Genomic DNA, 23,205 nt, shown 5'->3' on the forward strand with positions numbered 1-23,205 from the left:
CACAATTTCACCATATAAAGACAACTCTTAACCCACCCCATTGATCCTCACAATGACACGATCTAAACTCTCGCATCTAATATTTTTCCTCTTTTACCTGATCCCTACTCATGGATCTAAAACTACCCGATCCATACCCACGGATCTAAAACTACCTGATCCATACTCACGGATCTAAAACTACCTCCTGATCTGATCCATACTCCCGGATCAATAATTGTACCCAATCCATACTCCCGGAATAGGGACAATTAACTATACCTTAATCCTGATCTGATCCATACTCCCGGATCTATAACTGTGCCCAATCCATACTCCCGGACTAGGGACAATTATCTTAATCTTAATCCATATCTGATCCATACTCCCGGATCTATAACTGTGCCCAATCCATACTCCCGGACTAGGGACAATTAACTTAGTCTTAATCCATACTCCCGGACTAATAGCAAGTTTATCTCTTTACCTGATCCATACTCACGGATCTAAAACTAACCTCTAAATCTGATCCCTACTCACGGATCTAAACTGACCTCTTGATTTGATCTCTACTCATGGATCTAAACTAACCTCTTGATCTAATCCATACTCGCTGAATAACTAGATCAACAACAACAACATCGGGGCCTCTCATCTGTTTATCACACATCAACTGTCTCCCCATGTTCTACCCAACATATTAGTAGATAAAAATATATATTTTTATCCATAGTTTGAAACCTGTATAACATTCTCATTCAATACCTATTCCACATAACAGATGAGGCACACCCACATAACACGTATTTCATAGAGAATAAATCAGATCTATGAGATAGAAGAAAGTGAATATACATTCACACACATAACAACAAAACTATACACATAACATGTATTTCGTATAAAATACTTCATAATTATGCGTTAGAAGAAAGTAACCACACACTCACACTTATAAACAACAATACTCTTAATACACTCAAACCAAACTCGTATTATTATTGTGTTTATGAAAGGTAGTATACACTCACTTGATCAGAAGACGATCCGACAGCACTACGGCTTATAGAAGTAGTAATCCACAGCAGATCTGGAAGATCTCCTCGAAAATCGAACTTCTCGCGGGCAGAGCTTCGACTCGGGAACCGCGCTTCTCGGGATCTTCGGGATCTCGGGACTTGCCTCGGGGCTAGAGTATAATACCGGGGCTTCGGGATAGCTTCGGCACGAAAAACGATGCAAAAGACTAGAGAGAAGAGAAGAAAATGAACAACAAAGAAGGCTGTCTTCGGATCCTTTATATAGAGGCTGGAGCCTCGGAGTACGCGGGGCGTACAGGCGTACGCAGCGCGTACGCGTCCGAAATCGTCATTGCATGCGTCATCCGAAGTGTCGACACTATGCTGAGTACGCGGTAGCGTAACCTCGTACGCGGGGCGTACTCCGGATCACACCGGTGACTCGGCTTCGGATAATGCTTCCGATTTTGAATTAAAAATAAATATAAAATGATTAATAAACTTCGGAAATTCATAACTTCTTCATACGAACTCCGTTTTCGACGTTCTTTATATCCACGCGAAGGTGAGACCATGCTCTACGACTTTCGTTTAGACTCCGTCGGCTAATTTTGACTTTATTTTTATTAATTATTTTTAATAGGCCGCGACATAAACTTTCGTTATAAATTCATAACTTCTTCGTTTGACGTCCGTTCTCGCCTAACTTTTTATCGCTTCGTTACCAACAATGAGATCTTCGATTCTCATTTAGATTGCTTCGGCTAAATACCGCTCTAACGTAAATTCACTTTTTACGTTGCATTGCGTCGTGCCGGTTCTGTCGCGAAACTTCAACGGGCCATAACTTCTTCGTTATAACTCGGATTTTGGCGTTCTTTATATGCACGGAAACCTTGTGACATATACTACAACTTGGTTAAGATTAATCCTTCTAGATAATCTTCCATCAAAAAGTCATTTTTGACGCTTATTGTTTCTAAATTGACTAGCCCTGATCTACGGGCGTTACAATTATCTCCCCCTTAGGATGATTACGTCCCGGAATCATCAACGAAATAGGATTCGCATACTGACTCCATAAGTTATCTTTCCATTCTAAGTAATAACCTTGATACTCAATCCTGCATCTGCTCTTCGTACTATCTTGGACTTTCAATCATAACCTTTGAGTTACAAAATAAGTCCTTATTGCGAACTCTTTCTTCTTCTTAGGATAAATATATTCCTTTATCCAATGTAACAAACCGATGGGTCGTGCTCTATCGACCTCTCATCGCACGATGCGACGCTTAGACTCGGTCTTTAATAAAGTTAAATTCCAGAATGGAATATACCTTCCTTCATATTCTAATGCGATATAATCACATTTCAGCATGTAGCATTTCTGCCTACAAACTTCTTTTAACAACGAGAGCGACACTATCAATCGCATTAACTTCAACCTTCTGACTTAAGTCAGATGCTACATCTAACTCGGTCCTCTAGACCACGTACATACTCCTCGCCGTCGAACTCAAATTAAACATGACCACTAGGGTCGGAACAAGAACCATCTTACTAGTCATCACCGAAACAATGGTAATGACATACCAGAATAAAATGGAATCAATCACTAGTTTCTTGGTAACCTTGTGACTCTCCCTGATCCAAGTGCGAGTCCTGTGCTTCCGGTAGTATATGCATCTATTACCTTTCACACCTACTCATACTCGTCCCAAGTATTGTCCCGCAGTCGACCAAGTCACCATACAAGAAAATCACATAATCAATCAACACATCAGATAGCAAAACTAGGGTTTATATTATTTCCTTGAAACGGTTACACAAAAGTTCAAGTTCACCCTATACCATGCCTCTAATAGGCTACACCACATGTTACTTTTCATATCGCTACTTTATATCTTGATCTTTGGATATAAAATCCTCATTCCTGATTCCTTGCATTGCCATCTGCTTCATCAAGGATCATGTGGAATGCTTTTGGTTTCGGTGGTGCATTTAGCCTTATAGCCTCTTCTCTTCTTGGGCAGTTTTGCTTGAAGTGGCCTTCTTCGCCACACTTAAAGCAGACTTCTCTTTTGGTTGGGCATTTGCTGGCATAATGACCAGTCTTCCCGCATTTAAAGCAGGTCATTTCTTTAGAGCATTCACCAATGTGCTTCCTTTTGCACTTGTCACACCATTGTGCTCCTCCCTCGAGCTTCTTCGAATCATACTTCGAAAATTTTCTCTTCTCATCGGACCTTGAAGATCCCTCCATCTTTCTTTTCTCACCCACCTCGTTTCTCTCCAGACCCCTTTCCTTTAACTGGGTCTCCACATTTTTAGCTGCTCGGACTGCTGTCTTCAAAGTAGTTGCCATCTTGACCGTTGGGCCAAAGTCGGCAGGCAGTCCATTTGCGAACCTCTCAATTTTTGAGAGTTCAGATGGCACTAAGTATGGAAATAACTTCATCTTTTCGGTAAATGCAGTAGCATAATCATCAATGCTCAATTTACCTTTCTTCATGTTCTGGAATTCATTGTTCAGATCAATCAGATCTATCTCTGAGCAGTACTGCATCTTTAACTGCTCCAGGAATGATTCCCAAGACATCTTCAGGGCTTCCCCTCGAGGCATCATATCTGCCAGTAACTTCCACCAGCTCAAGACTCCGGTCTTTAGTTGTCTAACTGCAAAGACAGTCTTCTGTTTGTTGCTACAGTCGCAACTCTCAAACACCATCTCCATTTCGGAGATCCAGTCCATAATCTCAACAGGCTTTGGGCTTCCAGAAAGACTTGGCGGTTTGGCGCCCAAGAAATTTTTATACATACGCCCATCCCTGTTTCTTTCCCTCTCTGGGTCATTCCTTTCTACTACTGGGGGTTCTGCTCGTCCAACCGTCCCACTGTAGTTACCTCCCTCTGAATGCCCTCCATTCACTTCAGGCTCTTCCACTTGAAGTGACACTTCCTCACGATTCTGTTGGAGTAATCGCCTTGTCTCCTCCATTTGGCGATCCAACATCATCTGTATCATCGCTTGCACCCCAGCCATTGTCATCGGCTCTGGTGCTGCTGCTACAACAGGTGCTCGCTCAACCACAGGTGGTTGATTCCTGTTTTCATCAGCATTTCCAACCCCACTTCTTGTTCTCACCATTTTTGATCTACACACCCAATAAGGTGAAATTAGATCCTTATTCACGATAGATATTCAAATCATCCTTATCACTCCGAAACGTTTACATGCTAGTTCTAATATCGTAGACGTACGCTTAGAATCCTAAACACATAAGGTTTCCAGATCTGGTCGGCAATAGACCATAGATCCGAACAAATAATAGCATCAATATAGCTATCACACAAAACATTTAGCACATAAAAGCATTTTAGGCATCATTCCTAAAATGAACTAGTGCTTGTGCCAATTTAGGTGTACTACCTAACATATTTTAGACACACTCCTCACAATCATTACTTAGCATTCTAAGTTTAAGTCTAGAAATTTCCTACAAATTCCTAGTTCGCTTAAACTAATGCTCTGATACCAACTGTGACATCCCCAATTTCACGGCCAGAAAAGACCGATTTGTTTATGCTTTGTTTTCAAAATCAGAGTGATCGTTTAAAGAAAACGGTTGCGGAATTTGTTCCCAAAATAAAATATGATAACCATTTTATCAAAACATTTCTCGAAAAGAATGTATTTTTATTAAATAATAAAACCTCGGGATGTCATGTTCGTTACAGACCAAAAGCATAAACAACATAAAATAGACCTTACAATAGTTATTCAACTACTGATCTATAATCCAAAATCTCTCGTCAAGTCCGCCGACTTATACTCTTGTGTCATTACCTGTAATGAAAAGAAAACTGAGTGGGTCAGGCTTGGGAGCCTGGTGAGCATATAGGGTCTTCATCCCACAATGTTATATCATATATTTATAAATATAGAACATTCAAACCTGCACAATTTCACCATATAAAGACAACTCTTAACCCACCCCATTGATCCTCACAATGACACGATCTAAACTCTCGCATCTAATATTTTTCCTCTTTTACCTGATCCCTACTCATGGATCTAAAACTACCCGATCCATACCCACGGATCTAAAACTACCTGATCCATACTCACGGATCTAAAACTACCTCCTGATCTGATCCATACTCCCGGATCAATAATTGTACCCAATCCATACTCCCGGAATAGGGACAATTAACTATACCTTAATCCTGATCTGATCCATACTCCCGGATCTATAACTGTGCCCAATCCATACTCCCGGACTAGGGACAATTATCTTAATCTTAATCCATATCTGATCCATACTCCCGGATCTATAACTGTGCCCAATCCATACTCCCGGACTAGGGACAATTAACTTAGTCTTAATCCATACTCCCGGACTAATAGCAAGTTTATCTCTTTACCTGATCCATACTCACGGATCTAAAACTAACCTCTAAATCTGATCCCTACTCACGGATCTAAACTGACCTCTTGATTTGATCTCTACTCATGGATCTAAACTAACCTCTTGATCTAATCCATACTCGCTGAATAACTAGATCAACAACAACAACATCGGGGCCTCTCATCTGTTTATCACACATCAACTGTCTCCCCATGTTCTACCCAACATATTAGTAGATAAAAATATATATTTTTATCCATAGTTTGAAACCTGTATAACATTCTCATTCAATACCTATTCCACATAACAGATGAGGCACACCCACATAACACGTATTTCATAGAGAATAAATCAGATCTATGAGATAGAAGAAAGTGAATATACATTCACACACATAACAACAAAACTATACACATAACATGTATTTCGTATAAAATACTTCATAATTATGCGTTAGAAGAAAGTAACCACACACTCACACTTATAAACAACAATACTCTTAATACACTCAAACCAAACTCGTATTATTATTGTGTTTATGAAAGGTAGTATACACTCACTTGATCAGAAGACGATCCGACAGCACTACGGCTTATAGAAGTAGTAATCCACAGCAGATCTGGAAGATCTCCTCGAAAATCGAACTTCTCGCGGGCAGAGCTTCGACTCGGGAACCGCGCTTCTCGGGATCTTCGGGATCTCGGGACTTGCCTCGGGGCTAGAGTATAATACCGGGGCTTCGGGATAGCGTCGGCACGAAAAACGATGCAAAAGACTAGAGAGAAGAGAAGAAAATGAACAACAAAGAAGGCTGTCTTCGGATCCTTTATATAGAGGCTGGAGCCTCGGAGTACGCGGGGTGTACAGGCGTACGCAACGCGTACGCGTCCGAAATCGTCATTGCATGCGTCATCCGAAGTGTCGACACTATGCTGAGTACGCGGTAGCGTAACCTCGTACGCGGGGCGTACTCCGGATCACACCGGTGACTCGGCTTCGGATAATGCTTCCGATTTTGAATTAAAAATAAATATAAAATGATTAATAAACTTCGGAAATTCATAACTTCTTCATACGAACTCCGTTTTCGACGTTCTTTATATCCACGCGAAGGTGAGACCATGCTCTACGACTTTCGTTTAGACTCCGTCGGCTAATTTTGACTTTATTTTTATTAATTATTTTTAATAGGCCGCGACATAAACTTTCGTTATAAATTCATAACTTCTTCGTTTGACGTCCGTTCTCGCCTAACTTTTTATCGCTTCGTTACCAACAATGAGATCTTCGATTCTCATTTAGATTGCTTCGGCTAAATACCGCTCTAACGTAAATTCACTTTTTACGTTGCATTGCGTCGTGCCGGTTCTGTCGCGAAACTTCGACGGGCCATAACTTCTTCGTTATAACTCGGATTTTGGCGTTCTTTATATGCACGGAAACCTTGTGACATATACTACAACTTGGTTAAGATTAATCCTTCTAGATAATCTTCCATCAAAAAGTCATTTTTGACGCTTATTGTTTCTAAATTGACTAGCCCTGATCTACGGGCGTTACATAGTCTTATTGTTATTTGTGGTGGACTTGACTAGTGCACAACATTGTGTTCTACTACTTTAGTCCTTCACTTGACTCACATACTTGTGTGATCAAGGAATTAGTCTTAATTTCCTAATTACCAAGATTTTCATACATCACATGATTCAAATCATATGATTCCAAGTTTCTGTCCAATTGAAACTTAGGTGATGGGAATCTTTCTTTACTTAGAAAAGTTTAACTCTACCATAAATAACATAACTAAGAATCACATCCATTTATAGAAATATACAAACATCAATTTTTCACAATGATTTCATTGCAAGGATATATATAAACAAGACAAATCAAAAATTTTATTTTATTCATAAAAGCAGCAAAAAACATATCCTTACAATGCAAAATCAACTGAAAAACTATGTAATCAAATATTCCTAACAACTGTATCATAACTTTCTAAGCTCAAAATCTGATCTTCGAATCCATGCGATCGTGATCCATTTCTTTGTGATGAAACTCATCTTGCTCTTCTATCAAGCTTCCTTTCTTTTCTCTGATCCTGTAAAACATTCAAATGCAATCTTATCACATTATGTATTAAGAATCAATGAATAGAAACTTAATGGAATTAGATAGTGGATTTTACCTGAAGTAGAGCCATACTTCTTGACTCTCCCATCTCTTAGATTCTTTAGGTCCTTTGGGCATCTTCATATCCAACGCCCCTTTTCTTGGCAGCAGAAACAGGTGGCTTCTCCTGGAGCGACCACAAAAGCATGGTTGGTTGAATTACCAGACAAATACGCTCCATTACTTTGCCAAATCATTTCTGATTCAGCATCAATAAGCATGTAAGTTAGGTCAGTGAGGGTCGCGTCAAGATCCATCATATAATACTCTCTTATAAGCTTATCATATGATTTAGGGAGTGACTAAAGAACCCGGTCTACAACCAACTTCTTTTGAAAAGATGCACCAAACATTGTCAACCTATCGATGTGTGATTTCATCCTTAGGACGTGAGCACACACGAATTTTCCATCTTCCTGTTTCATTGCTAACAGGGCTTCAATGATTTTGAACTTTTCAATTCTTCGATCTTGTAGGTTTGGGAGAACAACAGGAGGAGGAGGAGGAAGTGAAACAAAGTTAGTCCACAATGCAGGGATCGGTCTTTCACCTTCACTGTGTAACAAACTTTCACTTTGAGTTGGAAAACCTTTTCCTTGGGATTTGGGAAGACCACGGTTAGATTCAGAAATCTACAAAACGGGAGAAAAATCTAGTTAGTTGATTGATTGAGTCCTTAGTAAATCACCCAAATGAGATATTAAGGCTAGGACCCAACACAATATTCCATAACTTGGGAGAGGGATGTCATAACCCAAATTGCAGAACATTTGAAGGTAAGTAAATGACGATTCACTAATTTTCCACCATGAAAAACAAAAAAAGTGATTAGGTTTTAAATGTATTGAAAAACTCCTAGATCCTTTGAAATTCATTGAACTTTTCAATGGCATGTTTAAATCTTGATATGCCCCTCTATTTGTGACTGGGATGCCGAGGATCACAAAACAGGGTGTGAATAACCATGCAAACTTACATGATGCCCCCAATTTTACAGTCACCTATTCGATGTGCCGGTTAACCATGTACGCTCCACCAAACTATGACAAACATTGAGTCACCCTTTGCTACCTTTTCTTAGAACCATTTAGTGTGCCGGTTAACCATACACGCTCCACTAACGTCTTCGCAAGGGTACAAACTGTAATATCATGGAATTGCATCAAATTCACTTTTGCCTAAAGTAACTAAGATTGGGGATTTTGTAAAAAAAACATTTAGTTACTTTATACTTCATTATACTTTTAATGGAAAGGGTTTGGCCTATCCTACCCGTTCGGCTAACGACCCTCCACCAATCAAGGAAGCGGTGGGTGAGAGTGGACACCCATTAAACGGCTATTTTATAGGCCATAACCTTATACCCCCCTTATAGATCGATTTCGTGAATCAGGCCTACTAACGGTAAGAGTAGCCGTTTAAGTTATACATATATAATATTAGACTTTTAATGTTATATATAGTATAAGGGTGTATTTTACACTTTTAAAATACTAGGTGGTCTAATTTAATAAATTACACTTTTAATTTAATTAAATGTTAACCATATCACTATGGATTTATTAACTCTCTTTTAATTATACACTTAATTAATTTAATAAAACCATAAGGGTGCAATTTGAACTTTTTCAAAACTAAGGTTTTAGAATTTAACATTTTAAACTTTTAAACTTGAGGACAAGTTTTGAAACTTTTCAAAACATTAGGGTTTAGAATTTTAATATTTCAAAATTCAACTTTTTAATCAAAAATTTAAATTCCAAAACTTGAGGGAAAGTTTTGAAACTTTTCAAAACTATTAGATCAAAATACAAACAAGGCAATTAAACAATTAATTGGTGATTATCTAATTATGACCTAATTCAATTTCATGCAAGATAATTGACCAAATAATTCAAATAATTTAACATTTATCAAATAAGGTAACAATTATCTAATTAGATGATAAAAATCTTTTATTTTGACAAAGATAATCATAAGAAATCAATAAAATTCATATTTTATTAATTTGAAGCAATTATTGCAATTATCCTAAGTCAAAATAGGCAAAAAAAATCCGAAAATCCATCTGTCTGACAGCTAGACTCGCCGAGTCACCATATGGACTTGCCGAGTTCATCCTACTCGACGAGTCCACATTGGGACTCGACGAGTTTGTCAGGCAGATGGCCAAAAAACTCGACATTGCAATCACTGATGAAACACTAAGCATCAATACAATAGAAACCAATCATGGCTCTGATACCACTGATGGGTTTTAGCTATAAGAAAATCCTACGTGCTCATGTGAACACTAATTCTTGGATCTAGGTTTCTATATTTTACATGCATTCATCCAAGACTTTAAACCCTAGATTTAGCAAGTGATAATCGATATTAACATAAGAATAGGGTTTAGATCTTACCTTGATTGTTATGTAGCAATAACAATCTCAAATCCTCCTTGTAATGGCTTCAGAAAGCTTAGAGTCACAAGTGTCACTCCTGTAATGGCTCACAAACACCAAGAGTAAGAGGATGAAGAATTAGAAGAGGAGAGGCACCTAAAAACGTCTAGAAACCCTAAGGAATAACTTATCCTCATTTTTGGTGCCCTAGGGGTCCTTAAATATGTGAGGCTATTAGGGTTATCTAACAAGGAAACCCTAATTTGATTGCTTAGGCCCTAAGCAGCCCATGGACTCCATCCTTAGAGGCCTTGTACGATTTCTAATGGGTTTCCCCATAGATTTCGTCCACTCCTCTAATGTGGAGTCCATTAGCCCAACATCCAACTATCACACAATTGACAGTACTAGTCCCCTTTATTTTATTAATGTCTTTCCGCCACAAAATTAATTCTTATTAATTCTTGACTAATATCAATTAAACAATATGATTTCTCCTTTAATATATTATTCTCATAATATATTAATAAATCATAATTAATCCTCTCTCTCCATAATTCATCCTATCAAGTTGCTTTAGTGAAGGCAACCTAAAAGGACCCTGCTCAGAATCGGGTCAAGTACATACCATAATAGTTATGGACTTAGACACTAATCCAACAGCTATATGTTGTACCCTCTGCGTGATTGAAAAAAATCCGACCTGGGACACAACATATGCACCTATTTCTAAATCTGACTTCCTCCTTAATAATTGTCTATTCACCTAAAGTGAGGAGTTCTTTGGAAGTTTTTGATAATAAGGGTATATCGAGAAGTGGGGAACACGTTCTAGTGCAACTAAAATTGAACCATTTAGAGGTTGTCTGTAGATCTCGCTTCTTGATTTAAGTGGACAACAATACCCATGGTCGTCGTCAGCTAAATGGTATATTTGAAAAAGTTTGTCAATATCCTTTGTGTTTAAGTGGACCATAATACCAACAATTGGCCAGATCTATTCATGAAGGTGAAGGTACTGATAAACAAGTTAAGAGTGTCTCATAACTTTGATCCCAAATATTTTTGTTTTTGTTAAATTTTTCATAGTTTTCCTCTATGCACAAATTTTAGGGGGAGGCTTAAAATTTTCAAAAATCAAACAAAAATCAGAAAAATAAAAAAAATCCAAAAATAGTGTTATTTATGTTTTATTTCTTTTTCAGAAAAATCCAAAAATCCAAAAAAAAAAATTGTGTTTCTGTTTTATTTTTTTAAGAAAATATGAAAAATCCAAAAATATTTTGTGCTAAGTTTTCTTTTAGTTTTATTTTGTCTTGAAAAGTGAATTCAAATGTAGATGAGACTCATGTAGACTGTATCGAGATTTTCTTATCCTAGGATTCATCCATGAGCATCGAAGAATTCTCATTCAAAGGAGCAAGAAATGAAGATTATTCTTCTAACATTCAATCCTTCAACCCCAGAAGCAAGGTCAAGTTGTACTTGAAGATTATGTGACAGATTGCATTGAAGCCTCCTCAATCAATTTGTTGCTATCTATGAACCTGCTGAAGTGATCCAGAAGATTTGGTCTCTCTGATATTCTCTCTGAAGATTCTCAAGCTGAAAGTGCTATCTTTCAGAATCTTTTCAAGAAGCCTCCTCACCCAATGTGCGTTCAATGTCAAATTCTGCAGAAAATCCTAACTGCTCAAGATGAAGTCATTCATTGAAGATTCATCAAGTTCATCTTGAAGTTGTAAAGAATTTGAAGACTAATGTTGATTCCAAGCTCCCAATAAAGATTAACAAGAAAATCCATCTACTTTTTTGGGGGAGTTTGTTGGGTCAATTAGAAAAGAAACCTATAAAGCAAGGGGGAGATTGTTGGGTCTAAAATTATGGATTATACTTTGCTTTTCTAGACAACGGTATTTTTCTTTAGTGTAATTGTGTTTGTAGCTTGTTGTGCGGTTTTACACTCGTGTACTGTTGGGAGTGCTATAAATAGAGGAGTGCAAGTAAAGCTAGAAGGCAAGGAGAAAGAGAGCATATTATAGAGAGAGAAACTAGAGAGAAGATTAGTGTTTGTGATAGAATCTAATGTGTGTGGAGCATCACTCATATCTTTGAATACATCATAGATTCAAGTTATTCTTCTTCTCCTTCTCTTCTATTTTGATCTGGCATCATCCGTTTGATTGGAATTTCGCACCATCAAACGGACCTGATTGATACACAAGCCGATTTGGGACTTACATATCTTGATCTATCTTCTTTGATCAAGGACAATTCATACAACATATCAAGCTCCTTGGAAAATGTCTTAGCCTATTAAGAGATTAATCCATATCTATATCAAAATTATCACTTAATTGATCATGATTCTAACATCTCATCTTCTACCTCTAAATCTAGTTTACCCAATAATTAAGCATCACATACTAGCAAATTCATTATACTCTAACCTCGATTACATCAATTCAATATCCTCACTAGTTAGGTTTTGAAACCCTAACTTTCCATATATGGATTTCACCATGAAATCACATATAGAGCTTGTTCAAAGCTACTAAAGTCTCTTAATAACATACTAATTGCGTTATACTGAGCCGCGGTTCCTTTCTCATATAGAATCCTACGTTCGACACCACGTCGCAATATCTATATACTACGCCGCGGTGCAAAGTACATTGCCCTTGACTTACGACGGGACTTTCTTTCATATTACTATTCTAGAAATCATGCCACATCAAGATAGTTACCGCACCATGGTGGCTGCACATCAGTAGCTCCTTAGATGATTCCTTCCAACTTTGGGACAGTTTTCTTCCAATCTTCGAACACTCATAACTTCTTCATTTCAAACATGTTCGCTATAATCTTTATATCGACGTGAACTTGGGGATTAGTTCTATAACTCCATCAAGTCATTTCTAAAATACTACCTATGGGTCTTAATCTATTAAGTCATAAACTTGGCCTAAAAAGTATAAAATTCATATATTTCCCTATATGGCCTAAATTCACCATCTCTTGCATTTTTCTCTCGAACTCACTTATCTCATCTTATAAAAGTGATTTAAACTTATCTTGATCAATTTCACAAAGTTACATCTTCTTATCTCATGAAATTTCTCTAAATGACCAAATTTCCCTTTTGGTCAATTATGTTGGAATATGTGTGCAATGTCATAACTAAATTGGTTAAGGTTATAACTAAATTGATATAACTTTATGGAATAAAAGTAAATTCCTTTTTGGGTTTCCCTCAATAACAAGAAATAGCTATAAATTACTTTAGGAAAGAGATAAAAATGTTTTTTTTAATTTATTATATGATTAATAAATCAATTAATTAGAAATAGTTGGAATTAATTTAATTATTCATCATAATTAATCTAGAATTCATTTGGGGTTAATTGGAATTAATTAAAGGTGAAGTGCTTACTTGTAATTTTTTATAATTGAGCAACGAAGGCAATTTTAGATGGTTCCTAGGGTGGAGGATTTCATAAGTAGAATGGTTCTGGAAGGCTCCTAATAGTTTATAAGGATAATTGTCTTGAATAGATAAAATCTAATATTTAATAATTCAAATCAACGTTTATTCTAGAGATCCCCCAGATATAAATAAGGCTCATTGGCATCAAATTTTCATAGCTCTTACCTCTCATAAGGTGGAATACGATTTTCTCAAGTCTCCTTCTCTCTCCTTTTGATTTCTAGAGGTTATAGGGTATTGGGTGTGAGCTATTAGTGGCGTTCATACTTTTGGCGCTTGCTTTCCATGAGCTATTGAAGATCAAAGAAATTAGTATATTCAAGTATACTTAAAGGTATGTATCCAATCTGATTTGTTCTTTCAAATAAGTAGATTAGATCGTTATTCATAGTATGTTGCTATAACGAGAAAATGTCATAGATCTTTAGGTTGCATGTTCTCATAAATAGTTTTATGCTTTCCGCCGTATTATTTTATGTTTTATTGTAACCTAGAAAATTCATCAAATCATTCACCCAAAGTCAAATCTCTCTAAATTCTGGGTTCTTACAATCTCCCCTCCTTAAAGAGATCCTATCCTCTGACTCTTTCATTAACTTTCATACACATTCTTAATGGGTTATGAGAATAAAAACAGAAATCCTATACGATCTTGCAACCCCAATGCTTTGGATATAGGTTTTCACTAGTTAAACAAGAAAACTTGAACACCAAAGCAAAACCATAGAAACTAGTATATAAATTGAAATTTACAAAATAATAGTGTTTAGATATTCACCTTGCTTATTATGTAGTAATAACAAGAACACCTTGAAGATCTTTAACTCTTGAAAGCAATTGCCTCAAATGTGACAGCTCTAATGGTTTACAAACACTCTTTGCATGAGGATGAGAGGAGAGAGGAGGGAATACACCATAATTTCGGCTAGGGTTCTTATGTATGTGTGTGTAGGCCGAAAATCCTAAGGGTGGGGTTGCTTATATAACAGTTGGTTGCTTAGTCCCAAAGCTAGGGTTTGCTGGAGGAAACCCTAATTCCCAGCTTCAGGCACAAGCAGCCCATAGACCCTCATTAAAGAGCCTTGGACAAAAACATATAGGGTCACCCTATAATTTTTGTCCACTCCTTTCCATGGAATCTCTTAGCCCAGTTTCACAACTATCAATGATTTGCAAAACAGTCCTTGCTTTATTAATCAGTTCCTTTAATCCCAAATTAATACCAAATTAATTTCTGATTAAATAATAATTAATAACATGATTTCTAATTAACATATTATTCTTATAATATATTAATAAATCATTTTAAGCATCAATTTATTATTCCAAATAAATTTCAACTCTCTCTCCAATAGTCATCCTGTCAAATTGTAGGAGTGAATGCACTAGAATTTCGGCTAGGGTTCTTTTGTACATCTGTGTAGGCCGAAAATCCTAAGGGTGGGGTTGTTGAGTCCCAAAGCTAGGATTTGCTGGAGGAAACCCTAATTCCTAGCTTAAGGCCTAAGCAGCCCATAGACCCTCATTAAGGAACTTTGTATGAAAATTTATAGGGCCAACCTATAATTTTCGTCCATTCCTTTCCATGGAGTCCCTTAGCCCAGTTTCACAACTATGAATGATTTACAAAACAGCCCCTGCATTATTAATCATTTCCTTCAATCCCAAAATTAATACCAAACAAATTTTTGATTAAATACTAATTAATTACATGATTTCTAATTAACATATTATTCTTATAATGTATTAATTAATCATTTTAAGCATCAATTTATTATTCCAAATAAATTCAACTCTCTCTCCAATAGTCATCCTGTCAGGTTGCAAGAGTAAAGGCAACCCAAAAGGACTTGTGCTACTATCAATTCAAGTATATACCAATTATAGTTATGGGCTTAGATACCTAATCCAACAGTCTCCCACTTGGATAAGTTTAATAACTATGATTGCAAGTATAACTTCAAAAATTAATCAGCACATTGTAGCTCTCTAAGGTCGATGACGAACTTTAACCTAGTCAGTTGTATTCCTGAGATAAGGGATCATATAATCCTCCATTCTGCAAGATATCACATGGACAAATGACATGGAACATAATCATTCTCATTGTCCAACAAATTTTTTTCCAAATTTTGATTTGTAATGACAGAGAACTTAATTGAACACATAAATTTAGTCCTGACCAGGCCCGGTACATAAGTCAACACCAAATCATCGAGGTTACCAATATATCGCTTTTCCCCTTAAGGAAAAAGGAACATATAAACTTTAAATTATCTGCTTGTACTATTTACTCATCAAACCGTACATAACAATATGTTTTATAACATCAAGTTACTGATGCGTTTATGTTTATCAATGCACAACCAAATTGTAAACAATAACTCATATATCTCGATTTAAATACTATATGATATTATCGTCTCATAATTACCCATGATAAATTCCATGAAGCAATTCTATGAGCGTGGGTTAATCCAATACTCCAAACCTCATTTCAAGAGTACTCATGAACGTTGCAACAAACCATTTCTATGTCTAAGCACTTAGAGAATCTAAAAGCCAATTCATGACAGTCTTAATTCACTACTTACTTCCAAAGTATGATCAACTCTGGATGTTTTGAATAGTCCAATTTTTCATGAAGTAAAACATGCAATGTTGAAACACAAAATAAACAATTGACAAAAGATAGTAAACAATACTCATAAATAAATCTCCATTAATTAATCATCAAATGTCAATTACATTTATCTATTATAAGTTTCAAAATATCTATCTAATCACTAAAACTAATATCGTCCTTCAGACCAATGCTCGTCGCATGCTGAATGTGCTTAATACTACTTAGACCCCTTATGAGGGGATCTACATGATTCTCTTATGACGATACCCTCTTAACGACGAGGTGTCCTTCTTCTACTCGATGTCAAATAAAATAATACTTTTTATCGATATGCCTAGACACTACTAGAAAAAAGACCTTTTACGACGCGCAAAACACGACGCTCTTTGATTAATGTTACGCATTAGAGAGCGACATTAAAAAAGTGTCATCTCTTCAAAAATTTTAAGGATTTAGGTCGCGCATTACTGAGTGCCCTTAAATTAGTGTCTGATGTAAAAATATTAAAAACACGGAGGGCAACTATAATAAAAAGGGCGTCCTCTACAAATGTCGCTTTATAATTTTAATAAACACGCGTTTGGACTCAGGGGGGAAACTAAATCCCCCAAAATTTTGAACACCCGCTTCCTCTTCCTCTCTACTCTCTACACCCGCCAAATCAACTTCATTCTCTCCCTTCTTTCTCTCTGCAAACCCCTTCTTCTCCGATCGACTTTCACTTCCTTCTATGTGCAAACCCTAATCAAACATAACACATTTGAAATAGTAATATCTTCTTTCATTTTCTCCCCTACTACTCTCTGTAAAACCTAGCAGCCGCCACCACTAGAAACATGGAAAATCCCCCAAAATTTTGAAGTACCCCGCTCACTCCTCTCAATATCTCTTGCGCTTTCGTATTTATAGCCAGAGTTGGAGAGCGAAAAGAAGAAAGAAGAAAGAAATGATGTGCGTATTCTTCCTCTTTTCTTCCTCTAGCTCGATCACAACCCTTCTTCTCCCTTCTTATTATTTCTTTTTTTATTTGCAGGTGAGGGTGTGAGGTGGCGTTCAAAGGTTGTCAAGGGGCTGTGAGGAGCTATAGGGCTCAAGTTCGAGGTTGAAGATTAGAAACCGAAGGTTGAAGATCAGATTTGGGATTAGATGAGTCGCTGGTACAACTGACGTCGTCGTGGTGTAGGTCGGATGAGTCGCCGGAGTCCAGGCCAAGTAACAGTGTCGCTGGAGTTTCGGGAAGCTAACGATGTCATCAATTCGAGTGCAGGTGATGTGCCGATTATTGATTTTGGATCAATTACTAACTGTTTGCCATTTTCTTTCTAGAAAATCAATGTAGTGTCTGCTTCTTAATCTTATTCTCTATGAGTACCATTGTTACCGTCTCTGGTAAAAACATCTAACCATATGCCAGATTCGTTGATTCAGGTTCTCCTCTTCTCCTTTACGTCCCTAAACTTCTTTTCAATCAACACAATTGAGTTTTTACTGCCCACTAAGTGTTTGATTATTTGCTTCACTGAGTATTGCAATATTTGATTATCAAATCAAGGCCCCTGTCTCATCTTGTGTAATCCATTTTTGATACTAGTATTGTTGTTGTATGTTAAAAGGCTACAAAAGTACCTGTTAAAGAGTATGAGTTTGATGAAAAGAAGATGGCAAATGTGCAGTCTCATCTGGTGCGTATCAATAAGGGCATTATTGTACTTTTTAAATTTATTATTATTTTTTAATTTTTAATAATTGGGTTATGCAGGAAAAATTGGTTGCCAATAACTATTACTTGAACAGGTCTCCAAAAGATGCGTACAGATAAATATATTATTCATGAAGTGAAGGCAAGAATAGTTGAATGGTATATGATTATGAACAGGGGCAAATGCGTAAAACAAATTATGATTCTTTTTATTATGGATGGTGCACAGGACAAGGGCAGGCTGGTCAAGACTGGAAGCTTTACACATTCATATCCATTTTGGTGAAGATCTGATACCCCTCTTATCTACAGAGCAGTTCCCATGATGAGCAGGTAATAAACAATAATAATATTAGTAATGACCTTCTTTCTTTTTAGCATACCCTTTTTAATATGTTTTAATTTTTATTCTGGATCCATAATACAGTTGCTTGAAGCAGCTTGGTGTCTTACAAACATAGCTGCTGGAAAACCTAAAGAAACAAGAGCTTAATTGCCTGCATTACCTTTACTCATTGCTCAAATTGGAGGTTAGTGTTAAGTACTTAGTTTTTAATATTTCTTGACTTTTTCATATCACTTCAATGGCGTAATTCTAATTTTGTAATTGTTATCCAAAAAAGAGTTCAGTGCCTGTTGCAGAGCAGTGTGCTTAAGCATTAGGAAATGTTGCAGGAGAAGGTGAAGAACCGAGACAAATTCTGATTTCTCAAGGGGCATTACTTCCTCTTGCAAAAATGATGTTGCCAAATAAAGTTTCAGTTAACGGGTGAACCAAGTTTCTCTGAAATGGTTAGTTTTTGTAATTTTTTATACAAAATCCAATTTTGTTCTTCAATATTATAAAGATCAACGGTAAATTGGTAATTTTTGCTTTTGTTTTCCAATTTTCAGGCGACAGCATTGTCAGGGCCTCCTTATATCTTTGTTTCTACTCCAGCTTGTGTCCAAAGATGTCTTTCATCAGGTGTTCTTCAAGCAAAATCCGTTCATGATTATCTTTCAATTATTATTCTTGATAAGGTATGGATTCTTTTCTTTCTGTAACATTTATAATACTCTTTATTAAAGTACTGATTCATGTTAGTAAATCAGGCAGATCTTATTTTTACATATGGATATGAAAAGAATCTCAAATATCTCAAAACTCACATTCCTAAAAGATGTCAATGCCTTCTCATGGCTGCTACCTCAAGGTTTGTTTGTGTCATTATCACTTCTTATAAGATGGTATTTCCATTTCTACCCCTGCAATTTCTTCATTCAATTAATTCTGATGAAATTTTTGCAGTGATGATGTTGAAAGCTTGAAGAAGCTTTATCTACACAATCCCTATATTCTTACTTTAGCAGAAGTTGGTGATGGAAAGGACGAAATTGTCCCCAAAAATGTTCAGCAATTTTGGGTAAGAGCTTAAGAGCTAAAATCTTGTATACTTATTTAACAAACTTATTTTAGGGCATTTCTTTAATACATTTTATAGTTTCTTGAATCTTTATTTATTTCTTTTACTTTTATATTTAGATACAATGTAGTTATCGAGATAAGCTTCTTTACATTCTTGCAATTTTGAAGTTGGATCTTGTTCAAAAGAAAGTCTTTATATTTACAAATACAATTGACACAAGTTTTAGACTAAAACTTTGAGCAAGTATTATTTTTCCCATTAAATTAATCTTTTTTTACCTATTATAGATTTTAATAAAACTTTTTATATATTTTTTGACAGTTTGGTATAAAATCTACTGTGTTAAATGCTGAATTGCCTGTGAATTGACGTCTACATATTCTTGAGGTATTATTCCCTTTGACTTTTTTTGAAGTTTTTATAATTCTATATAATGTTTTTTAGGGTTTTGGTTCTTAAATGAATAAAGAAAACAAATTTCCTGGGCGGGAAAGAAGCAGACATACATGCTGGTAAGATGAGTATGGTACAGTTGCAAGGGCGGGACCAGTTGCTGACAGCACAAAATGAAATGCTCAAGGTACTCTACTCTACTGCTTCATCATATATGTCTGCAAGTTTGGTTGGCAGTTTCCCTTATTACAGATGCGTTGGCTGCATCTGGTCAGGTATAAATTCACCAAATGTTGACTTTGACTTGACTTGACATATAGTTTAAGGAAAATGTTTGACTATTTGTCAGTTAGTTGACTTCTTAACCATTTTTTTGTTTTGTTTTGTTTTAGGCGTTGATTGCTAGTTCGGTTTCAAAAGGGAATTATAGATCTGTGAAGGATATCACATACTTCGTGTTGACTGTAATGTTAATTAATAATTATTTTGTTTATATAATATATAAAGATGTTTTTATTTTATAAAAGTTAATTAATGTTTTATTATTTTCTTTAGATTGGTTTTGTGATGGGTGTTACTTTGGCTGCAATATTGGGAGTTTCATTTGGTTCCATAGTCACACTGTTCACTAAGGACATTGGAGTATTGGCGATTGCTAGAACCGGGGTTTTGGTAAACTCCCTATAATACCCTTGTTGTTAATATATATATATATATATATATATATATATATATATATATATATATACATATACATATATATATATATATATATATATATATATATATATTTCTGATGCGTTTTGATTTTGTGAAAAAAGTTTGTGAGTGCTAGTCAGCCTTTGAATGCTTTTGCTTTTATTGTTGATGGTTTGCATTATGGAGTTTCAGACTTCCCGTATGCTGCTTATTCCATGGTATGCTTTTTTTTAGACATGAATATAAAATTACATATTTGCCCTTGGATTAATATGTTTTCACTGTAGATGCTTGTTGGGATTTTATCGTCTGTAATTGCAACTTGTTATGAGATGGTATTACCACATTTTTCATACTAATACTAATTACTAAGGCAGATTTCATTTGAAGTGTCTCTTGGATTAATAATAGCACAATGTTTATCAGGCCAAAACCATTGCATTTTGCAATAGTTGATGAACTTGATTATGTCCTAATTGATGAGGAAGAAACCCATTGCTGATAAGGGGTGAGGTATGTCTTCTTACTTTGAGTGCTGTACGGATAAATGATGTTTAAAAAATATTTGGGAAAGTAAACAAAAGGAACTAGTTACTTAACAACTTTGATATTTTGATATGCATCTCATTCTCAGGCTAGCAAGGATGCTGCACGTAACACAGTTGCTGCTAAAGTAGCTGAGCTTCTCATGCGTGGCCTCGTATTTTACTTTTTTGCCCTTCTTTTTCCTTTTTGATGTCTTGTTATCCATCTCCATTGTATGCGTATCTCATTGTTTGTTCCACTACACATCATGTAAATTTATATATTGTAACAAATAGAATTGTAAGACATTAAATTTTATGAAATGGATTATATTTTTTGTATATGATATTTTATTTTATATTGTGAGGCATTAAATGCAAATTTAATTTGAAAATTAGTAAATCTATAAAAAATATTTTTTTTTAACATTTAAAATTATGATACGCAAACATGCGTGTCATCTTCATTTATGACATGGCCTTTCTTGACAGAGGCTTTCTTGATACGCATTGCGTGTCATTAACACGCGCGTTGTAAGGTTACGACACGCGAATGCGTATCGTCTTCCTTTATGACAGGGCCTTCCTTGATACGCATTGCGTGTCGTAACCGCGCGTCGTAAATGCGCGTCATAAATGCGCGTCGTAAATGCGCGTCGTCTATAGACAACGCGCAAAAGCGCGTCATCTCTCTTTATGACAGGGCCTTCCTTGACACGCATTTGCGCATCGTCTGAGCGTTTTACGACGCGCAATGAGCGTCGTAAAAGGCCTTTTTTCTAGTAGTGAGATATTCCATGATCTCTTGGTTCTTTGGCCAAGGTAACCGCTCCTTCATCATCGCAGAAAATCTCCATCGGCTCCTTAATGGTTGGCATCACTCCAAGGTCTCCAATGAAGTTCTTCAACCATATAGCTTCCTTTGATGCTTCGTTCGCAGCTATATACTTTGATTCACATGTTGAATCAGCTACGGTCTCTTGCTTGGAACTTTTTCAAGTTACTGCTCATCCATTAAGGGTAAACACCCTGCCTAAATGAGATCAGAAGTTGTCTCTATCTGTTTGAAAATTGGGATCACTATACCATGTAACTCTTAAGTCATCACTGCCACCAAGCACAAGGACCCACTCTTTCGTCCTCCGCAGATAATTAAGAACGTTCTTAACTGCTATCCAGTGTGCTTTACCCATATTTCCCTGATATCGGATAACCATGCTTAAAGCAAAAGCCACGTCAGGGGGAGTACATATCATAGCATACATGATCGAGCCAACAGCGAAAACATATGTAACTCGACTCATCTCTACTATCTTTGCATCCGTAGTCGGACTCTGAGTCTTACTCAGCTTTGTATTACTCTCGATAGGTATCTCTCATTTCTTTGAATTTCCCATGCTAAAACTCTTTAGCACCTTATCCAAATAAGTAGTTTGACTAAGTCCAATTAGTCTTCTACTCCTATTTCTCAAAATCCTTATTCCCAGAATATAGGCAGCCTCTCCCAGATCCTTCAGAGCGAAACATTTTTTAAGCCAAGACTTAACCTCCTGCAAGGCTGGAACATCGTTTCCCATAAATAATATGTCATCAAAATACAATACTAGGAAGGTGACTATACTCCCACTAGCTTTGACATATACACAAGACTCATCCTCACTCCTAGAGAATCCACACTCTTTGACTTTCTCATCAAATCAAGGATTCTATTTGCGAGAAGCTTGTTTTAATCCATATATTGATTTCTCAAGCTTACACACTCTATTGGGGTACTTCGCATCCATAAAACCCTCTGGTTGACTCGTGTAAACATCCTCAACCAACTTTCCATGAAGGAAAGTGGTTTTGACACCCATCTGCTAGATTTCATAATCATGAAACATAGCTATGGCTAATATAACCCTAACAGATTTGATCTTAGCCACTAGTGAGAAGGTCTCATCATAATCAACCTTTGGGGTTTGAGTAAAGCCCTTCGCAACCAGTCGTACCCTGTATGTGAGTACCTTTCCATCCATGCCGGTCTTTTTCTTTAAGATCCACTTGCACTTAACTGGCTTACGACCAGGTACATTGTCAAGCAAGTTCCAAACTTGATTGTCATACATGGATTAGATCTCTCTGTCTGTTGCCTCTTTCCATTTAGCAGAATTCGGGCCCGCCATAGCTTCTTTGTATTTAGCAGGTTCATCCAAATTTACCAGTGTGCTATCACTGATAAACATATCACCTTTTTTAGTTATTTGGAAACCATATAACATACACAGAACGCTAACTCTACTAGAACGTCGAAGAGGTAATGACTTGTTAATTGGTTCAACATGAATATCTTCCTTGGGTTGAACGCTAGTGTTAGAGGTTCCTTCATTGCTTAGCTCTTGAATTTCCTCAAGATCAATTGT

The 23,205-nt window shown here is 36.4% G+C and overlaps 1 protein-coding gene and 1 long non-coding RNA gene across 2 annotated transcripts; both read left to right on the forward strand.

The window, feature by feature from the left end:
* The first annotated feature begins 16,675 nt into the window (after positions 1-16,675).
* On the forward strand, positions 16,676-19,435 carry LOC111877575 (uncharacterized). Its single transcript, XR_008224562.1, has 9 exons — positions 16,676-17,030; positions 17,113-17,507; positions 17,693-17,761; positions 17,839-18,111; positions 18,206-18,308; positions 18,402-18,570; positions 18,673-18,801; positions 18,874-18,974; positions 19,085-19,435. It is a non-coding gene; the product is annotated as an uncharacterized LOC111877575 (long non-coding RNA).
* Positions 19,436-19,676: 241 nt separating this feature from the next.
* On the forward strand, positions 19,677-21,145 carry LOC111877576 (protein DETOXIFICATION 45, chloroplastic-like). Its single transcript, XM_052764437.1, has 5 exons — positions 19,677-19,855; positions 19,973-20,044; positions 20,136-20,252; positions 20,402-20,792; positions 20,914-21,145. The coding sequence occupies exons 1-4, from the start codon at positions 19,754-19,756 to the stop codon at positions 20,564-20,566; spliced, it is 456 nt and encodes a 151-aa protein (XP_052620397.1). The 5' UTR covers positions 19,677-19,753; the 3' UTR covers positions 20,567-20,792; positions 20,914-21,145.
* The last annotated feature ends 2,060 nt before the right edge of the window (positions 21,146-23,205 follow it).

This window comes from Lactuca sativa, chromosome 6, assembly GCF_002870075.4.
Source record: "Lactuca sativa cultivar Salinas chromosome 6, Lsat_Salinas_v11, whole genome shotgun sequence".
Lineage (NCBI taxonomy): Eukaryota > Viridiplantae > Streptophyta > Magnoliopsida > Asterales > Asteraceae > Lactuca > Lactuca sativa.

Excerpts from the sequence above, each read along its gene's own strand:
- LOC111877576 (XM_052764437.1), top strand. The coding sequence starts at position 19,754 with ATGAAATGCTCAAGGTACTCTACTCTACTGCTTCATCATATATGTCTG. Across the intron at positions 19,856-19,972 it reads CGTTGGCTGCATCTGGTCAG|GCGTTGATTGCTAGTTCGGT; the intron begins GTATAAATTCAC and ends GTTTTGTTTTAG. Across the intron at positions 20,045-20,135 it reads TCACATACTTCGTGTTGACT|ATTGGTTTTGTGATGGGTGT; the intron begins GTAATGTTAATT and ends TATTTTCTTTAG.